The 20,342-nt window shown below is 34.7% G+C and overlaps 1 protein-coding gene across 3 annotated transcripts; it reads right to left on the bottom strand.

Annotated features, from left to right (window-relative positions):
• Positions 1-2,290: 2,290 nt before the first annotated feature.
• LOC149536771 (UBP1-associated protein 2B-like) lies at positions 2,291-19,975 on the bottom strand. Of its 3 annotated transcripts, none has more exons than XM_089803721.1 (2): positions 18,675-19,975; positions 2,291-3,269 (listed from the first exon to the last, which is right to left on the bottom strand). In XM_089803721.1, exon 1 carries the CDS (start codon positions 19,887-19,889, stop codon positions 18,675-18,677), a length of 1,215 nt encoding a protein of 404 aa, XP_089659847.1. In that variant the 5' UTR covers positions 19,890-19,975; the 3' UTR covers positions 2,291-3,269. The 3 variants fall into 3 exon arrangements, with proteins under 3 accessions (XP_089659847.1, XP_089659845.1, XP_089659846.1); XM_089803719.1 differs by lacking the exon at positions 2,291-3,269 and adding an exon at positions 4,087-4,745; XM_089803720.1 differs by lacking the exon at positions 2,291-3,269 and adding an exon at positions 13,578-14,055.
• Between the last annotated feature and the right edge of the window lie 367 nt (positions 19,976-20,342).

Raw genomic sequence — 20,342 nt, 5'->3', positions numbered from 1 at the left:
AGAAGTATAATTTGAACTTATGCATTACATCAAGTTTTAGGAATAAGTTATATCAAATAGTAAAAAATAAACATCAATATAAAATTAATAATAAATATATTTAAAATTAAAAATTAAAAATATTTAATAGATTGTGATAATTAATATTGATGAGGTGGAAGATAAAATGATTCAAAAAATAAAATCTTATCAACTTGTCACAAATGTGGAAAAGATAAAGTTGTAATTAATACATTCATTAATGCAAGATGAAGTTGTTAAAAAATATTTGTATTTTTTGTTGAAGAAAATTAATTTTCTCCCCCACCAAAAATTGTATGGACCAATAGAATGAATGAAAAATGTGATTTATAAAAAAATGAAAAATGTGAAAAAGATTTAAACATTTAGAATCTTATATAATCTTTTAAATTCTTTAATTTAATTGATTAGTGTTAATATCATATTTGCATTAACATGCCCATGGCAAAAACTAATAATATTCAATAAAGTGAATGACTTGAATTTTGGGGTAATATCTATCTAATAGATGAAAAAATTGTTTGATTATTTGCATCAAAAATGTTTGTGCGCGCGCCAAATGAGACCTCTCAATCATTTATATTCTGTAAAAAGCATGTGTTGCTCCAAATTGGTCTCTTGACTTTACTGGAACCTTTATTTTCCATTTCTTATATATTTTTATCAAGGTGTAAACAGTTATAAAAATTCTACAAACTTGAATTACTTCATTTAAAATTTAGGTGGCACGTTTTCTTGATACAATCGTTTTTTAATTTAGGAGCTCATCAAATAGATTACTATTTGTTTTGTTCTCACACTCATTTATGATAAGATCATCATTCATTCGAGCTACTCTTATCTTACTAAAGATTTCTCGATTTATTAGCCGATTAGACATTTTCCATTTTCATTGGACGACAAGATGGAGCTAGGGTCCAAGTAGAGGTGGGGTATCTCGTTATGCAAAGGTTCCACTCAAACAAATTTGTCGGAATATGATTTAGGATTTAGGAATGGGAATTTGAAACTCTTAATTTGAGATTCTAAAACTTCAAATCCAGAGTATGTTTTTTGGAATCTGAAATATTTGATATTCGAAATTTTTTATTCTAAGCATACGAATATATGGTTCAAAAAATGAGTATAATAATTATAGTGAGAAAGACAATTTGTATCTCTAATTTTTTCAAGGACCTGACCTATTCATGCTTTCAACTCCGCACATGCTCAAATTCAAAAAAAAAAAAAAAATTTAAAAGATGAAAGAATTTAGATATGTGCAGTACTAATTATTTTATTTAATCCAAACATAATAGCAAATAATAGCAAAAAAATTTCTCCCATTTAAAAAAATTAATAAATTTCAAAAATTTGTGCAAAAAAAAGTAACCTCAAATGGGCATCCCAATGTCAAACCCAATTAAATTTTACTTAAGTAAAAATCCTAATTTTCAAAAAATGAGATTCAAAATGAAAATTAAAACAGGAATTCCAAATAACAAGTATTTTGAAGAATTTGGAATCCTTGTTTTTGGGGTGAAATGCGAATACCAAATTTTATTTTTATCCAATTCCAATTCTAATTGTGCAGACCCAAACAATGGAGTAGAATTTTTTTAAAATTTCAAATGCCAATTCTATTCTAATTCCAACTACCAAATGGACCCTTTTTATGAGAACAAATGGCCCAACTAAAATGTAGCTAAAACCAATTGATATCTAGGTAGAGAACTTCTCTAGGTACTATTGCGATAAGCTTTTTTCAAAGTTTAAGTCTACACCTTTTATTCATCTTACAACAAATAATGGCCTCCATGGTTAAACCCAAAGAAACTCTGTAGTTAAGTGCGCTCAGGCTAGAGTAGTACTGGAATGGTTGACCTCCCCAAAAGTTCTGATGCTTCACCCCTGTGAGCATTACCTACATCCAATGAGTGCTAAATGTTCCATTTATTCTCATGAGAAATGGATTCATGTTGAATCACTACTCATAAAACATGGGTCAATGAGTTTGACTCAAAAATCACACAATTAAATCCTGATAGCAATACCACAATTTGACTAGCTGTGGAAATTATCTCCTACTTATCATCCTCTCATTTGTTATGAGAGGCCACTTCAGCAAAACACTGTCGTAAGTTCTATGCTATGAAAGGTCGCAAACGCAAAACACTGGTCTAAGTTCTACCACCAATATATAGTGTTGATGGTATATAGGTTGGTCTCCACCCATGCTAGCTAAAACATTAAATTGCTCTAATGATTTAGGCATCTACTCCTTTATCAGTAAAGCGAAAAGCCGTGTTTTGATGCTAAATATTATAAATAATTGTTAAAATGTGTCCATTGTTCTTAGACCTTGCCAGCATTACAAAATAAAACCATTTTTTGCGGTTTGGAAATATTCCCCGACATCATTAAATGGTTGTGAAAGCGATGCCGTGATGCGTAGGGTTCACCATTGTGAAGTTATTTTGCTACCAACTGTACGATTGGTGTTAGCCATTGCCACTTCAAATAAGTGAACCGAATTAGACTTTCTTTATGCATCGTGGTTGACGTTACTGAATGATATTTTTCTCTTCTTTATCTTGTGGTCAAGATTTCCCTGGCCTCGCCGGTGCTCTTTTGGTGTCTGAGGTTTTCGTACAATCATCTGTATAATTGCATCGTAACTGTTTTTCTAACTATTGATATTCCTAGCCTCTGTCCCGCGAGACTTTCAGCCACGAAGCCTCACTGTTGTTCTTCTAATGGCTGTTCTTTATTATTGTGATCATGTTTATTTCATAGTCAAGGTTTGCGTACAGTCATCTGCATTCTCGCAGTGTTATAGATTATTTTGTGGTTGATATTCCCAACCCAGTCCCTTTCACCCACAATGCCTCACTCTGCTGATCTTTTAATAGCTGATTGTTCTATATTAGTGTTCTTGTTTATTTTGTAGTCGAGGTTCTCCTACTACATGTATTGTTGCTCATTTATTTCATGCTTGGGATCTCACATCACAGTCCCACAATGCTTTCAACCATGACACCGTTAATCATTCAATGGTGTTCTTTATGCATCATGGCTTCCAGGTGACAGTCACATATTACATTATAACTGATACCACTCGGGTTACCATAATGATTTGTAGCTCATTAAAATTGAAGGCTTGAAAGTTCCCCACTATAGTATTGACGTGATTCAGATTAACATAATGTGCTTTTTCTTCATCTTGGCTCCTCCTGTGCATCCCAATAAATTTTGCTTGGAAGGTCTGCCTGTGAACAATAAGAAAAGTTTGTAAGATCTGCAACTAACTACTACGGAGGTCTGCAACTGTCTGCAAAATAGGTAACATTTGTTAAATGTAAGGTTACCAACAACAAAAAGTAGGTGGAAGATCTGCTGTATGCCCATAACAAAATTTAAAAATAGGCACTTACCATCTGAAAGCATACATTAACATATTATGCAACTGTCATCATAGCTTGCTACTGAATGTCACAAAGACCTCTCAAAACAGTGAGTGATGCTTAAACCCGGACAAGTACATATGACCAAACTATGGCTCAAAAGGACTCTAGTGATCAATCTGCATACATGTCTGTGCGGGCGCACACACTTAGCAACTTAACGCCTTTTAAATGTCCCATGATAGGGTCTGATTGATTCAAATTTTCATACAACTCATTGTTCCTTCTCATAACTGCCTATAACTTTTAAGTATCTTAAGATTTTAGAAATTTGAACTGTCATATTCTCTGAATCCAGCATTCCAGTTAATTATAAATACAATTGATATACTGGCGTTACTGCCCAAGTCACACTGCCTCCTAATGCTGGTATTATCCATGACAAAACAAAAAAGTTCCAATAAGTGCCTGAACAACTAGCCTTAAAGATCTAGGAGAGAGGACCAGTGATAGGTCAGGTTGCAAATATAAAAACCGCATTCTAGTCCTACCTTTTATCCATGACAAGACACAAAGTTGCAATGGATGTTGCATGAAAACAAAATTGAATAAACTTCATGATATTATAATTTGTTTATACTTTATATCCCACAGAACAATCATTTAAGAAATACCATGGTAATTATTATCAAATAAATGAGTATTAAATTTCATGTTAACAAATATCCTAATATAAAGTTCAAATCGAAGTTTTGCTAAGATTTCCATCAGAGGATTAGGCAAGTCATCCAATCTTGCAGCTCTAGAAAATTAAATATTTCCAATCTTGCAGAACCTCTATCCAAATTCATAAATATAACAGCTTTAAACCAATGTCATAATACATTGGTTTCTACCTTCTTCATTTGCTCCCAAAGCTTGCCAGCATAATCTATAAAAGTAAAACCATGGTGAAAACCAGCTAGAATCAATCCATTATGATGCTTAAAAGCTGAAAATCTCACCCTTTTATATAAGTTTTTACCCATATCCCTCCTCATGTTACAAATAATTGCAGGTCGTCACAAAATTGCAAATTCCTGCCTCTGATATTCCTAAAGGACCCCCAAACAATAATATTTAGAGGTGATTGTTGTAGTGTTCTATCAATATTTGCCAGTATCAGAGAGCGAAAATGCATAGAGAAAAGAAAGAAATATTATTCTTTTTAAATGGGAGGGAGATATCCTCCCTATCCAGCATCAGTGACAGAAAACTTCTTTTATCAGCAAAAGGAGATGTCCATGCTGAACTCGCAAGCCTTGTCATACAAATAGTCATTGCAAAAAGGAATAGCAGGTCCTGCAATTTAGATGGACCAATTCGACTTTAATAAATAATATATCTAAATATTATTTACCGGAGTAGACTTTAAACATAATCTGCTAAACTCATTAAAAAAAAATCTTGAATTAGTACAGGAGTCCTGAAATCTTTAGACAGTCATCTACAAAGTCTTATCAATATCAGCCATCAACTGTAATTCAATATTACTGACAATAAAAAACATTATATGAATTTACGATGAAAACGATAATAGAATTTAACATATTGGAATATAAATCAGACAATCCTGCAGAATATAACCGTTCTGAGAAATTGTACCTAGAAAAAGACTCCTGCAAATCAAAAGTCATAAAATACTAGCAGGATCAAACATCTCACACTCAAATGGCCCAAAGTTATACTTTCTGAAGAAGAACTTGCAGCAGCAGGCTCAAGTCTTGTGTTAAGAGCCTGGAACTACAAACAAAGTATCCATCCTCTTATACGGTGCTTTCAAAGCATATGACATAACACGTCTCATAAGATCTATCCTGTCTGTGCACTTATTGCACTACACTGGCAGATAGTAGCATTAATATCACAATATTTTCCCCATACAAATATACAAGGCTTCCGAATCTCCACTTCTTATGGTCATATCAAAATCCATATCCCTATGGCATTTATTAAAGGAGTTGTAAATAAAAACCAGAATTGTGTAAAACAGGTAAAAACAAAAAAAATGATACAATACACAACAAAGGTGACAGAGAGCAGTTCTTCAAGGAAAAGGTAGACAGCCAATAGAGTAACAAATTAAAAAATCTATCTTGTTGGAAATCAATGGTTGACAAGGAGAAAACTAGTGCCAATATGGTTCCCTGAGCAAGTTGGAAACAAATAAATATTGAGAGAGTAATTTTTTAATATCTTTATATGTTTATAATATATATGTATGATCTTAGAATAGGATATTTATATGTGAAATCATAAATATATCAAGAAAGAACAGGTAACACAAATAGAAAGTGACAGATATTATAACAAATAATATGAGAACGGGAAAATAATCAGGAATATTATATAGGATGGACATAACCAACATATGTGCACCCTGTATAACAACAGATCGATTGTTAATTAGTACCAGTTTTACTGAGGAAGTAGAAACTGGGAATATCCAAGAGGAAATGTGGAGTCCAGCAAAATAATGCACCTAAGCAGGAGAAAGACTACAGCCTTATAGATTATTTTGGTGGTTTTCTGGTTATTTTATGTTTCTGTAGATAGCCAACCAGAAGACTTGACTATGAAGAATACCAAACTCACGCAAATATTATAACCCAAACAGCAACTATAAATACTGATCACCATATGGTTGGCTGGAAATTAGCCACCCGAATCACAATTACTGATAAGGTATATCATAGACAGCACAGGTGGTCTTGAGAGAGAAGCCAACATATAAACCCACAATGCAATATTTAATTAGTTGCAACAGCTTATGTAAACCATCACTATCAGATTGCTCATTCAACTGCTTTATGGTGTATGGTGCAGTGCACCCATGACTGTCACTGATTGACTGCTTTGTGTTTGTAATAACTGGATAGATCTTGGAAGATCATCCTATTTTGGTTTAAGATGCATTTGTTTGGTCAAATGATCTCTTAAGCAATCTTGTAAGCCTAGATATGCCTTAGTCCATTATGATCATCTCTTTCGCTCTAAGTTGCTTTAGGTGTGTTTTCATGTCTTATTGAGTCCTTACAATGGAATTCATTTAATCCATGTCATTGTGATCATGTTTTGATAGTTGTATAGGTTAGAATCCATTCAAAAGTCCAAAAGTTGCAAAATGTTGCAAAAGATGTAAAAATGTTGTGCTCATGCAACTACAAAATGTTGCTCGAGAGTTGCAAGATGGAAGCCCAAGAGTCATAGGACGTTTTGGATCAATTTGACTTCATAGTTGAAGTGTTTATAGGTTGGTACTTTGATCCCAAGTGATTAGAGGTTCTATGATCTTGATGCTGTTTTAATGGAAGATGAAGAGTTTTTCTGAGTTGTACGGCCGTGTCTGGTGTGATCCTTACAAACCAAGTTGATGCTCTGAAGCTCCTTTGTGTTATTGTGACATTTCAATTAATTTGAGATAGCTTAGTTTTGATTTAAGGTGTTTTTGAGCAAATTTCCTTAAGGCAGTCCAGGAAGAGGGTTGTTAAGAGCTCATTCCACAAATTAAGTCCTAATTTGCATTTGAACCAGTGGAATTCTCTAAAGATTCTAGAAAATGCAAATTAGGATGGTATGCATATGGATTCCTAAAGCTCAGGAAGTGGCTCGACGGGTAAACCAAGTTTGCATCATGCCCAAGGCTGAATAGTTTGAGTATATTCAGCTAGAATTGAGAGCAAAAGACTAGAAATTGATGAACTGGATTGACTGAAGGAAATTAGTGGTGGATTTGAGTTATTTGGGGTTAGTAGAGGAGGTCTGAGAACCTGCACCAATTTCATGCACCCATTATCTAACACTTGCTTTGGAAAAAACAAACCTAGTGTGGCCTATTAGGTCTGTATACCTTGCAAGGGTTAGGTGCTGCAGGAGTGAAGTTGGGAATATAGGCTTTGGGGCCTTCAATAACTTCCAAAAGGGTATCTAAATCTACCCTTAGATTCGTTAGATAACAATCTAAGAGGGATTTAAGTCCAGAGAGCCAGAGGAAGAGACCTACAAGGGATTCTAGGACAGAACATTTCGTACCGTACGGCAGTTGGAGAGTCAAGCCAAGGGTTGATTCTCGGTCATTATAAGGAAGGTGTCCCAATAGTAAATTGAGGTTGGTGAAGTCACTGGTGAAGAGTTCCAACTACTAGCTTAGAATAGGGTTAGTGTCCCTAAAGCACAAAGGTGTAAGATTTTGATTGGAGAAATACTCACCTTGGAGGAGTTGATAGAGGATCCTATCACCTTGGATAGGTCACAAACATAATATCCTAAAGGAGCAAGAAGTCGGGAAGGGTACAAGTTAAGTTGGTAGATTGGGAAGTGGAAAGAGCTTACACTACACTTCTCACTGACACCTCTGCATTACTTTAGAAATGGACAACTCCTTTTTTAAGGTGAATAAGCTGCATTGACCCCACTCTCCAGAAATATGATGCTGCATTGCAGTGACTAAAATCAACCTTTTCACATAAAACGTGTTACCAAAATTCACATCTGGCCTCCTTTGGTGCTGCAGCAGAGTTGTCTCTAAAAGAATAGAGAGGCAGACCTAGACCCCACTAAATATAATCTGAGCCTTGACCTAAGTGCTGCAATCCTCTTTGAAAAGTGTGGGACTGATATTAAACACCAACAAGAACCTACCATTTCCCCCAAACTAGTATGCAACTGCTGCACTGTGTGTTATTTAGTAAGTTGGTGCTTATATACGCTGAAATTGCTTAACAGTTTGGCCGGAAATTCAACAGCAATCCAAAAACTTCGAGATAATAATATTTGTTTCTCACGGTACTAAATTAATAGCTGATACGAAGATATCAAGATTTTAGAAAATGCCTTCAAATAATTTGTGTGTAAATACCAATGGAATATTCATTTGAGTAGAATCTTGCCTCCCATGAGCAAGAGGGTTTTCATCCTCAAACCCATCATGGGGCTTTCATCCTTCAAACAGATGCACCCCAGGGCATTTTGACTTCGAATGATTTGAACACCGAATTCGAAAGAATAATCAAATGATGAATCTGATACTTTAATTGTGTTCGTATAACTTTTGTGGTTGCCTTTTCCTTGAGCCCTTCAAAACTGATAGTTTGCTTTGTGCTCTTGACTCTCTTTTTCATTGTTTCCTTTTTACCCAGCACTCCATTTATTTTATTTTCCCTCCACATATGTAATTATTTTTCAAATTACATTCAAAGGCCCCTTTTGAATTTTTTAATTATAAAAATTGCTTATAATTTAATATTAAGTGGCTTTTTGTTTTGACGAGGCAACATGACACTCCAACCTTCCCAAATTTCCTTGTTTTAAAAGAGATGCAGGCCCAAATGGTCAAATAACAGTGCCATTGACAAAACCCCAACATAAAAGATATGAACTCTTAGGGAATCTTTCATTTTACTGGGACATCTTTCCATAGCTAATCAACAACAACATTTCCTTATCTCTCTGTATCAACTCCTTATCCCTCCATTGCAGTCACTGTGAACACCTTATATCTCCCTCATGTTGTTGTCTATGTACTACATTTCTAACCAATCGCATCTGTGTAAGATGGTCTACAATTCGAGGGCAAGGCACGAAACACGGGCTGCAGGGCAAACAATGGGCAAGTCACATCATACCTAGGAACATCCTTGGGCAATCTACTCGCAACTTTCAAAGCACAACTATCACAGAGAAAGAACCATCAATTTCACATGGTATTTTCCATAGACATTTGTGTTAAAGTGACTGCTATCAACAGCTGTGGAGCCAACCATCCTCATTCATCATGCATGCTGGGGCTATAAAGGCTTGAACACGTGACTTGTATCATCACAAGCTCGCAACACTACCGTTGCACTACGGAGTCAACACCAAAAGGACTATATTTTTTATTGGCATTGGCTTAAATCAATAAAAATTCATTTGACATTAGGGTGCATTAAGCATTTGGTGAATCCTTGCATTAAAAAAATCTTATGATGGAAAAGTAGTTTCCTGCCAGTGCAAATGATGATTTTATGCAGTAGACTAGATACTGAAAGCCCTTGTTGATTTAAAATATAATCTAGTTCTTGTTACATCTTATGAGGAAAAATGTGTCTACAATTTGTAATGCTCATGAAGCTCAAAATAAATCAATATAGATCAATGATTCAAGGAAATTATAGCCCTTGGGCATTACAAACTGTTGTTACATTTTACCTCACAAAATACAATGAGGGCTATTGGATTATATATCTTAAATTAAGATGACAATCCAATATCAGCAATAAGTTGCTAAAGTAACTAATAATCATGATATACTGTTAGCAAATTTACATTTCTACAATATCTTGTAAATTTTAGACAATCTAATCTGAACATCTATCAGATATTGTGGCAAATGCTAAATCAAACTAAAACTTTATAAGATGTGGCGATTCAAGTCACCTTATAGCTTGAACTGTTAGCCAAATTTAGATACCCAATTTTCAACTATTATCCAACTAATGACTATCGGCCACAAAAAAATATCAGGAACACCATACCAATCTGATGAATCATGCTGTAATGTCCATAGAGCCTAGACCACATTCCAATAAACCGATGCATCTGCATCTTGCACTTGTCAAATAAAAGTTTTAAAAAAAAAATCACAACTGTCAAGTGAGCAACTTGGACTCTTGGGAAACAATTTGGCCAACAAGTGTGCAATGATCCACGATATAGTTGTATGCAACCTTAGACACTCTGGAAAAAATTGGCCACCAAGTGTATGATCCACAGTATAAACCCTAGAAAGTCATGTGATAAGATTTCAAAGAGAGATCATCCCAAATAATATGATAAAAAAACGTAACTCACTCTTAAGATGAACCTTTTCAATACACAAAAAAAATGTTAGCAATGTCAAGGCTATAAAAACAGCCTTGTGAGAAGCAAATTCTATATAAGCAGCCACAAAGTGAAAGACACTCACATGACTGGAAACACCTGCATACCAACTTGTATGGGTGCAACTGAAATAAAGTTGTGGCTGATAATGGTGATGACAGCAGCATTAATTATCACCTTAGTTACCCAGGTTCATTGGTATGGCCTCCGAATTAGGTCTGGGTTAGAACCAGTACCAAATTCGGGTCCAATTCATCAAAAATTTGCCTAGGTATCAAAAAAAAAGTTGTGTATCAACAGCTCCATGATTTTCCTGCAAGATGTTATCGTATAGGCATCCCAGGTTGCATCTTTGACATAGAAATTTTTTAATTGCACAAAATGGACTAGACTAGATCATGAATGTGGAGTCGATGAGCTTATCCAATGGTAAGACATGAACAAGATAAATCCACCATTAAGGGATAGAACAATGCTGCAGGTATAACTCTGTTTCTTTTATAACATGATACACTTGTTTCCAAGCTCAGCTTGCTATATGCCTGTTGTAATAAACAGAGCTTTTGACAAAGTAGCTCTCTTATTTGCATTCAACTTGTCTAGCAAGGCCTAAGATAGGCCAATCAATCGGACAATGCTTTGTAATGATGCTATGATTACAAGTTTAAAGTTTATGGTGTTTTTGTTGTTTATATGATTAAATCATATGATTTTATGATGCTATCTGATAAAGGGCCACACCACCCTTACCCACTCACAATCAAGAAAGCAACATATGGAGACCAAGAGAAATTTAAAAAAAATGCTTCACAAGAAATTTTATTATACTTGAAGATCCTTACAACACCCACAAGATGATATCAAGCTTCTCCTTCCACAACTTCTACTTCTCAAGCTTCTACTCCTCGAGCTTCTATTTCTTGAACTTGATTACAAATGATAATAAGCCTTGCTTAAATAGGCACTTCTAACCCAAGACATTACAAACACAACCAATGTGGGATAAAAGGTAAATATTAAATTCCCACCCAAATACAACTAAGCACCCAACAAATATTAAATACATGATTTATCCAAAACCTTCTAGAATTCCTCCTACACAATATCCACAACCTTCTAAAACTTCCATAGCCTTCTAGAATTACAACTAAGCACCACCATGTGGCCCAATTAGAAAATTACATTTCCTTTATGGATCACAACAAATATTAAATGCAAGACTTAAGAAACTTTCCACAAGCTTCTAAGATGCCACCTACAGACCTCGATTAATGTAATGACAACTATTTTTTTTTTTTTTTCTATTTATGCCACCTATGCACCTCGAAAATAAAAATCCTCTTTTCCTTTCTTTTCTCCTTTTTATTTTTTATTATTTCTCCTCTAATTTTCGTCACTTTCTCTCTCCTCCACAATTTTTTTTTTTTTTTTTTTTTTTTTCCCATGCAAGATGCTCCTGCATCACTATGTGACATTCTAATTTTAACTTATGCTTCTAGGCTTCATTAATATATTAATATATATACATAATACATGTTTTGTACAAAGAAACCCAATTGAAATCAAACCCTTTTCCAAAATTTTGTTGTACCCAGCGAACCGGTTCTTCGAACCCGTATTTCAAATCGAACTCAAACTGGTAACTAAGATTATCACAACTTAGTCAATAGTGGTTAAAGTGGTTGGGCGTGGAGGGTGAATGAGGATTCAAGAGTTACCAAGTGCAAGGTCAATGGATGACCTGACTCGGTGAATCAGATCGCCAATTTTTTGGCTTGAATCGCCAGTTTAGGTGATTTCTTCAGAAACAACCAAAAATCGCTCAACAAATCAATCACACGGCAACTAAAGACTTGTTTTTTCATTTTGTATACAAATAGACATACATTTCATGGATCGTCCTCTGAGATACATTTATAAACTAATGTCATTGGTTTTATGAGTCTTCATCTTACATACATTTATGATTCCATATATCTATGTCATATGATCCTATGTTTTCTATTTAGTTCAGCTACAATTCACATTTTACATGGGTGATGGGTTTATCATTATATTCTTCGTTTATGTATGTTAGCTTCTATTGGATGATGTTATAGTGGTTTTAAGTTATATTCAATAAAGGTTGTATGAAATAAGTTTTAAATCGTTAAAATCTCTAAATTTCAAGGGTTTTTTCACTTTTGCCGATGCATAGCCAATTCCAATCGGATTTACAACTTGAGTTGGCCTTGCCGATTCCGAGTTTTGGTTCTTTGGTTGAGACAAATCTAGTAGAGCTGCTAATGCGTCAAAAAGTTGTGACATCACCACAAGGATGAGAGTCCCCCCCCCCATTGTGACGCCACTAGCTTAAAGCTCTATCCAAAAGCAATGACCAACCCAAAAAATAATTTATATTATATATTATTGTATCACAGACATTCCCTATAGGTGTTAGATTTTTGAACTAGAATATATAAATGCAAAAAACATACACATATTTACCTTCGGAAAACCCTCCTACTCGAGGGGAAAACCCAACCACACCCAAAAAAGTTCCTTAATTAAGCTCTCAAAAATAATACAAGAAGTTTCACTTATGATTGTTAAAAATCAATAAGTATTACCTTACCAATACAGTTACCATTCATAATTCAAAATATCTTAATATAGATTATATATATCTACAATAAGGCTACTTATTCTGATATTTGTTGGCTCCTGAGAAGTAACATCAACTAATCTTGGATAAGTTTTTGCAGATTAAGTTTCAAATAATGCAAAGAATTTGGTAAAATGTCATTGATATTTCTTTTTTTTCTCGCAATGACGAGAAAACTTTTGGTCACAACTTTGTAATAGGCGGGGAATGGCCCCAAAAAAAATTTTGATTGGAAAAACGAATTTGGGGAGTAAGGAAGGGCAAAGATAAGAAAGAAGGCTACATCAGGATTATTTTTTAGTACCTAATCTTTTCTTGAGAAGTTTTAGACTTATCTTCGATAGTTTTCAATGCTTTTTTCCCCCTCGTTGTCGATAACAATATGTTGGACTATGGTTAAAGCATTAATCAATTAAATAGAGATCAAAAACAAAAAATAGTTATCCAACATATCTTGTACACATAGTGGAAGATTATATGCAAATTCTACAAATAATGAAGTCACAGAACATCACATAAGCAACAAAGGGATTCTAAAGAAAAGTATCACGCACAATGGACTATTCATGCACGGTAATCTTTTACACACGGCGAAACCAAGAGAAACTACAATACGGCCTAACAAGAGATGCTCAATAATTATTGTCTCATTGAAACATATCACCTTTGATAATCCACCAACCCACTACATGGCATATGATTTATACATTTTGTGTTTGAAGAGACTTGTTCCAATGAAATAAAAATGATCATCTATTACATCAAATAAACTGCCACTAATAAAGTTCTCATCACTAATCATACTCACAATCCACTTGGGCCTTACCCATGAGTACACACCCATATCATCGAGAACAAGAAAAACAACAAAAGCCACATCATACAAAGCCATCATTTCAAGAATATAGAATTAAGAGAATAGAACTGGTAATGCTTGAATAAGAGATCAAAATTGAGCAATCGTCATCATTACTACAGCAAACCATCGACAATAAAGATGCCATGTGTATCCATGCAGACCATAAACGCGTGACATCCAACTCAAGGAAGAACCACGATGCTATATCATCTCATTCCATTCTTCAAGAATAATACATGAAAGAAAACCTGTTCACAAGAGAACAGTTAGACCAATGAATAGGAAGCCGCAAAACATCTCTAGCTAGGTAGAGAAGATGGATGAATCAATAATACAAAGTCTACGCCTTGTCGATTCATACAAAACATAACCAAGAGATCTCACTTTGATAGGATTCACTTCAAAAATCAATACAACATTCTTGGTAGTGAAGTTGAATATTGACCTAAAAATTCACAATCATCAACACAATGAATGCAACCACAATACACCTCTACAAATAAAGTAAACCAATTATTGATGATGAGACATCATAGAGAAATTAAAGAATCAAACACGAATATAAATAATGGTTTATATATGAAGTGAATGACCTACCTTTTGAAATGAATGGTTTATAATTGAGAGGGATGTTGCACTATAGACTTAGTTTTAACCATCATGACTACATTTATCTTAAAATATATATGATTAAAAAAGACCAAAGTACATATAATTCATTATTTTTAATTAGAAAAAGGAAAAAACTATCTTGCAAAATTATCCAATGTTAACAAGAAATATTATCTTGTCTACTAAGAATATCTTCTAAATAATCATTTTTATTAAGATGTTTGATCTTGATTTTATATTATTTTGAAAAACATTATCATAATTTTCATCTTTTAAGAATCAATTTTTTAGCATATTCTTACTGGAGGGCACTGTGGTCATCCTTGTTTAGGAAGGGCCAATGGCCTTGCCAATAGAAATTTTTGGGTAGGATATCTGGAGTTACAGTGTTCAAAGGGTAAATCTACCCACCCATACCATAGCAGCACACTATTGCTTGATTTGTTACTCAGGCATGTTGCAATGCCAAAACGCCTTAAGGCCAATCAGATTCCCAAAATTACAAATAATAACTCAAAGATGTTAGATATTATTCAATTTATAATTATTTATTTAAGATACGTAGAATAAATTAATAATTATAGAGCTTCTAATCTATATAACATATTAGGATATTATACTTTGTTTCTTATTTATTCTATTTCTTCTCCTCTCAAGATTATTTTTAATTAAGTTTTAAAAAAATTATTCAAGTATTGACATCTTCTTATGCAATTACATATGATAATCAAATGATACTAAAATTAATTCAATTTATAATTTGTCTTAATTCAATTTATAATTTTTGTCTTATTACAATATTATTAACTTAATTAATATTTTTTAAATCTATTTGATAAACTAAATTTCAATTTAAAATGTACATTAAAATTTTGACTAAGAAATTATATTTTGATTATTCATTTCATGCCAAAAATTTAGGGTTGTATACCTAAGGTAGCATAAAATCTCTCTCTCCCTCCCTCCCTCTCCCCTCCCCTCCCCTCCCCCACTTCTTGTTGAATTTATTTATCTATCTCTTTTTGTATATGTCCCCCTCTCCTAGCACTCTCTTTTAATATCTTTGTCTCTATTCTCTCTTTATTTTTCTCCCTCCTCACTATCTATTTATGTAATCCCTCTCCCTCTTTATATCTATCTCCCTATCTCTCTCACTTGTACATATATCCTATTTCTCCTACCCTATCTCACCCTCTCTATCTCTCTCTCACACACACACAAACTCTCTACTTCTCCCTCTCCCTATTTCTAGCTATGTTTATTATCTCTCTCCCCCTCCCTTTCATCTCCCCCAATCTCTCTCTATTAGCTCTCATCCCCCCTCTTTTCTCTTTCTATACATATATTCTATCTATATAAAGAACATTATCATCTATCCTAATTTAAAGGTATGGCTTAGTTACAATTGGATTGGTGAAAGTAGATGCATGTTTATTTTTAATAAAATCTATCGCTAGTCCCTTGACATACTGATAACACACAAAGGTGCAATTTCTAGCATATGTATAATATACAAAATACATAGATAATTTGTCAATGCTTAATTTTTATTACTAATATAATAAGTATAATATAGTATTAATAATATTTAGATAAAATAAAAGTAGTGATCAAAAGAGATCAACTATTGATGGTCATCAATGCCAAGAGTTGCCTAGGTTTGGAGAAGTTGAAACATTTGCATTTGCAGTACCAATATTCTACAGATGATAGGAACAAACCCAATTCAAATTCTTTTTGCCATATTGTTAGAGGAGAGTCTATAGTACAATTCAAATTTGTGGCAATACCATACTCAAATTGAGAAAATTTGAAATTCACTTTTAGTTCAGCATAGTGAAGCCTTCAAGAACCCCATCCTAACTTGCATTAAAGACAAATTAGATTGGAACTTGGGGTCGCTCGAGGAGGAAATGGTATACTAACCTTTTGATCCTTGGCACCCTCATTATTTTGATGAGGCACCCAACCATTAGAAATCAACGATAAATTCATCACCAAAGAATTTTTATCTTGAACTTGCATGTTAAGTCCCTTGTGTTCTTGCCTAATTGTTTTGGGCTATAATATAAGACAGAAAAATCTCTCCAACTCTTTCCTCTATATTTGGAGATTCTTGTTGATTTGATTTTATTGAAATCTTCTCCTTAATGGGGATCTCATATTTTCATGTTGCAAAAGAATTCAAAAGATGTCTCCTTAAGAAGCACCAAAGTCATCTATTGGTTATCTCTATCTTTCAATCATATGTGATCAACGACTGTCCATATGCTTGTCCCAATTGACAGTTAACCTATAACTTCTGGTAGGTCTTCAAATCCATCCACTACATTTGTTCCAATTGATAGTTAACCGAAACTTCTGGTAGGTCTTCAAATCCATCCACGTGGCTACAGCCAAAATGGCAGTTTTACCTAGCAAGCTGGAATAATCAATGCTTTGATACCAATTGTATTTCCCCTTTCAATAGTTTTTGTGATTTATTTGTGTTTAAGAGATTTCTCATTTAATGATCAGCTAACCAAATCCGCTCATATATTGTGTCCCAAAAATCAAATATGAATTCTACTCACCATCTGACTGGCTAGAAACCACAAGTACTGACTCAGCAGATCATAAACAACACATACAACCTCCACAAGCTGATATTCAGGGCCTCGGGCTAACATTAAAAACCAGCACTAAGCTGTTATTCCACAAATACACTAAAATCATTGACAGGCTGGCTGGCTGGAAATCAACAGCAATCTGAAAATTTGGAAATATTTTTTTTTGCAGATACCAAAATTCTAAAAAATATCAGTAATATTAATACATCTAATTTGGAAAATTAATGAGCTATGTCAAAAATTATGAAAAAGGATTTCAACATCTTAAAACCACTTGACTTTAAAAAAAACATTGTTTTTTAATTTTTTTCCTTGGCCTTATTCAGGCAAGACCTGACACAATCTAAACTTGACAGGCCTTTAAGATGTTTAACAATTTAAATTTGAAAAACCTATATTTTTTATTTTTTATTTTACCCTGCCCTAACGCACTCAGGCAAGACCCAACCCAATATAAACTCGTCAAGGGTTCTGGCAGAACCAAAAAACTGATACAATTTTTGGGACAACACAAGTGGCATAACGCCAAAAAGAACAATCATAACAATAGTTCAGTATGATTAAAAAAACCATTTCAATAAGACTGAATGTGAACAATACTTACAGATTTGTGACAAAACAAATAAATGATGAGGTTCATAGAACCATTGTAGTCCACATCCTTAAGTTGCTAAGCTCATACAATCAATAAGCAACAAAATACATGAAAACGATATAACTGACAAGAAGTTAATAAAGTGAGAACAATGATGAAAAAACTGAATCAAATAGAACTGGACAATGAATATAAAATCATAAAATCAAAAAAGAAGCATAACACCAAAAGAACTAACCAAAAATGATAACTAAGTCATGGAATCACATCGAGATTTAACATGTCATAGCCATTTAGAAGTTTATATGCTTAACATTAAAAAAATCAAGATATAGTGAAATATAAAAGGCACTAAAACATTGTAACCGATTTTGCAGATCCATAACAAAGTACATAAATCCAACCATAAAAACAGTGAAGCAAGTCAACAACGAAATACAGACCAATATAGTCAAAACTGATTTTATGAAATCAACTAGTAATGGACATCAATGAGAAATATTTAAAAATTCAAAAGTAGTAATTAAAAAACTAGTAAATAATGCACCAATATAACAGGTAAAAAATATAATGGTGGCAATTGAGTGCAGATCATAGAGTCAAATCAAATCATAATTATTTATACAACATTCCCCACGATCTACTCATCCGTATTTATAAATTTTTATAAATTATTAAAATGTAGGGAAACAAAAAAAAGATGTGGCTATCCTCCAGACAAAATGCACCTACCTTGTACCAAAAATCAAAAAATCAAAACAGTATGATTTTGAAAAAATCACTGTATTTTCAAAGATCTGAAAAAAAAAGTTGACTTTTAGTGCATGCATTCTATCTCAAGGGCCGCCAACAAAAAAATATCAGATAGGACTGAACAGTGATTATACAAGAGAGAGAATTATAGATTTTTAACGACAAAACGCAAGCAAATAGATTAAAAAGTGTTGCCAAATGAGAGCAGAGCACATAGAAGCAATGTAGTTAAAAGTGGTTTTATCGTCAAAATACATTAGACGCATAAATAAAATGAAATCAAATAGGTAAGGCCAACCTAATACGGTAGGTATGATGGCATTCCTCCCAACGAGCTGCCTCCTCCTTGCGAAGTTCTAGGCAAAGCGGCAGATTGGCTCAACTGCGAATTTTGATAGCCAGTCAATCCACCTTGCATAGCTCCTGCCTGCGAACCATAAAGCCCGTGTACCCCGGCATTAACACTGCCCTCTCCAGCGCCATATCCCCCAATACTTGGGTGGGTTCCATAACCACTGCCAGAACCCAGTGAAGCCTGATTCAAGGACGCCACCAGGGAAGGATTAATGGAACCAACAAGCCCAGCATTCAAGGCACCGAAGTTCTGATTTTGACTAGCCAAAAAGGCTGCATTAAACCCCTGATTAAACTGAAATCCCCCTCCCAGTAAACCTTGAGCCGCCGCAGCGGACCCTAGAATCGAACCCTTACCGTGGGTCAAAGCAAGATCATTAGGGTCCAGAGGTCCAGTAACCAGAGACGGCACATTGCTCTTCTGTTTTTTATTCTCCGTGGCTCGCTTGCAAGTCATCGCATGCCCTTCAATAGTCTTGTTGGGCTCCTCTAGAGCCTTTCTGGCACCTTCTGCAGTCTTATAAATAAAAAGAGCATAACCCTTGGATTTTCCGGACTGCTTATCAAACCCTAGCGGACCTTCTTCTATTTCTCCATACTTCACAAAATGCTTCAGAAGCTTATCAGCAGTTACATCAGCTGGAACGGGACTCACATAAATTTTCCGTCCAACGAACTCCTTCACTGGTTGGGGTTGCGTCGGGCCGGTACAGGCCATCTGGCAGTTGACCATCCGGCTGCCGATTTTCTTGGTAGGCTCCTTCAATGACCTCTGTGCGGCATCCATATGCTTAAAGGTAACAAAGCCGTAGCCTTTACATTTCCCGGTGGCTTTGTCGCTGATAACTGTGCAGTCCTCAATCTCGCCGTGTTCGGCAAAGGCCGCTTTCACGATATCGGATGTGGCTTCCCAGCCCAGGCCGTGGACAAAGATCTTTCTGTGCGCAAGGTCTTTGTCCGCGAGCTTTCGAATGCTTTTCAGCGTGTTGGGTTTCTTCATGGCGGCCTCGCAGAGTATGGCGATGAGCTGGTCTTTGCTAAAGGGCTCCAGCAGCTTTGTAACCTCTTCCTCCCCCTCGTCGCCATTGTTGTTCTGTTCGCTTTCTTGTGCTTCGACTTTCACTGCCGCTTGCTCTTGAACCTTGCGCTTCTTCGCCATGGCTGCTTCTTCTACTGGTTAATTATACAAACCCTAGAAGCCCTCCACTAGTACTGTTTCTGATGACGCTGAACTATGTAAGACTCATTTGAAACAACGATAGGTTTGCATATATATGTTTGCTGAATTTTGAACGACTTAATATATGTGCGGCATTAGGAGTGATTAGGGCAAAGTTATAGAAATGGGTAAACTTATCCTTTCTCCAAGTAGCACTAGCACTAGCACTCGCACTTGTAAGAAGTTCAAGGGACAAGTCGATAAGTATTTTATGGATTTTATCAGTCTAATACAATGTTGAAAATCCTTGCTTCACATTATATAGATTACTAAAAGATTCCATAGATTTTAAGTGTGATTGATGAGAGTTTTTTGTCACGAAATTATAATGGTTAGGGTAGTCCTAAGTGCTTCACAAATATTTTTCAACTCCTCAAGTTATGCATGTTCAAC

Source organism: Cupressus sempervirens, chromosome 10 (assembly GCF_028749045.1).
Source record: "Cupressus sempervirens isolate cs-2001-9-10 chromosome 10, ASM2874904v1, whole genome shotgun sequence".
NCBI lineage: Eukaryota > Viridiplantae > Streptophyta > Pinopsida > Cupressales > Cupressaceae > Cupressus > Cupressus sempervirens.
Note: the sequence above shows the minus strand (reverse complement) of the source record. Positions and strands in the feature narration are given on the sequence as shown.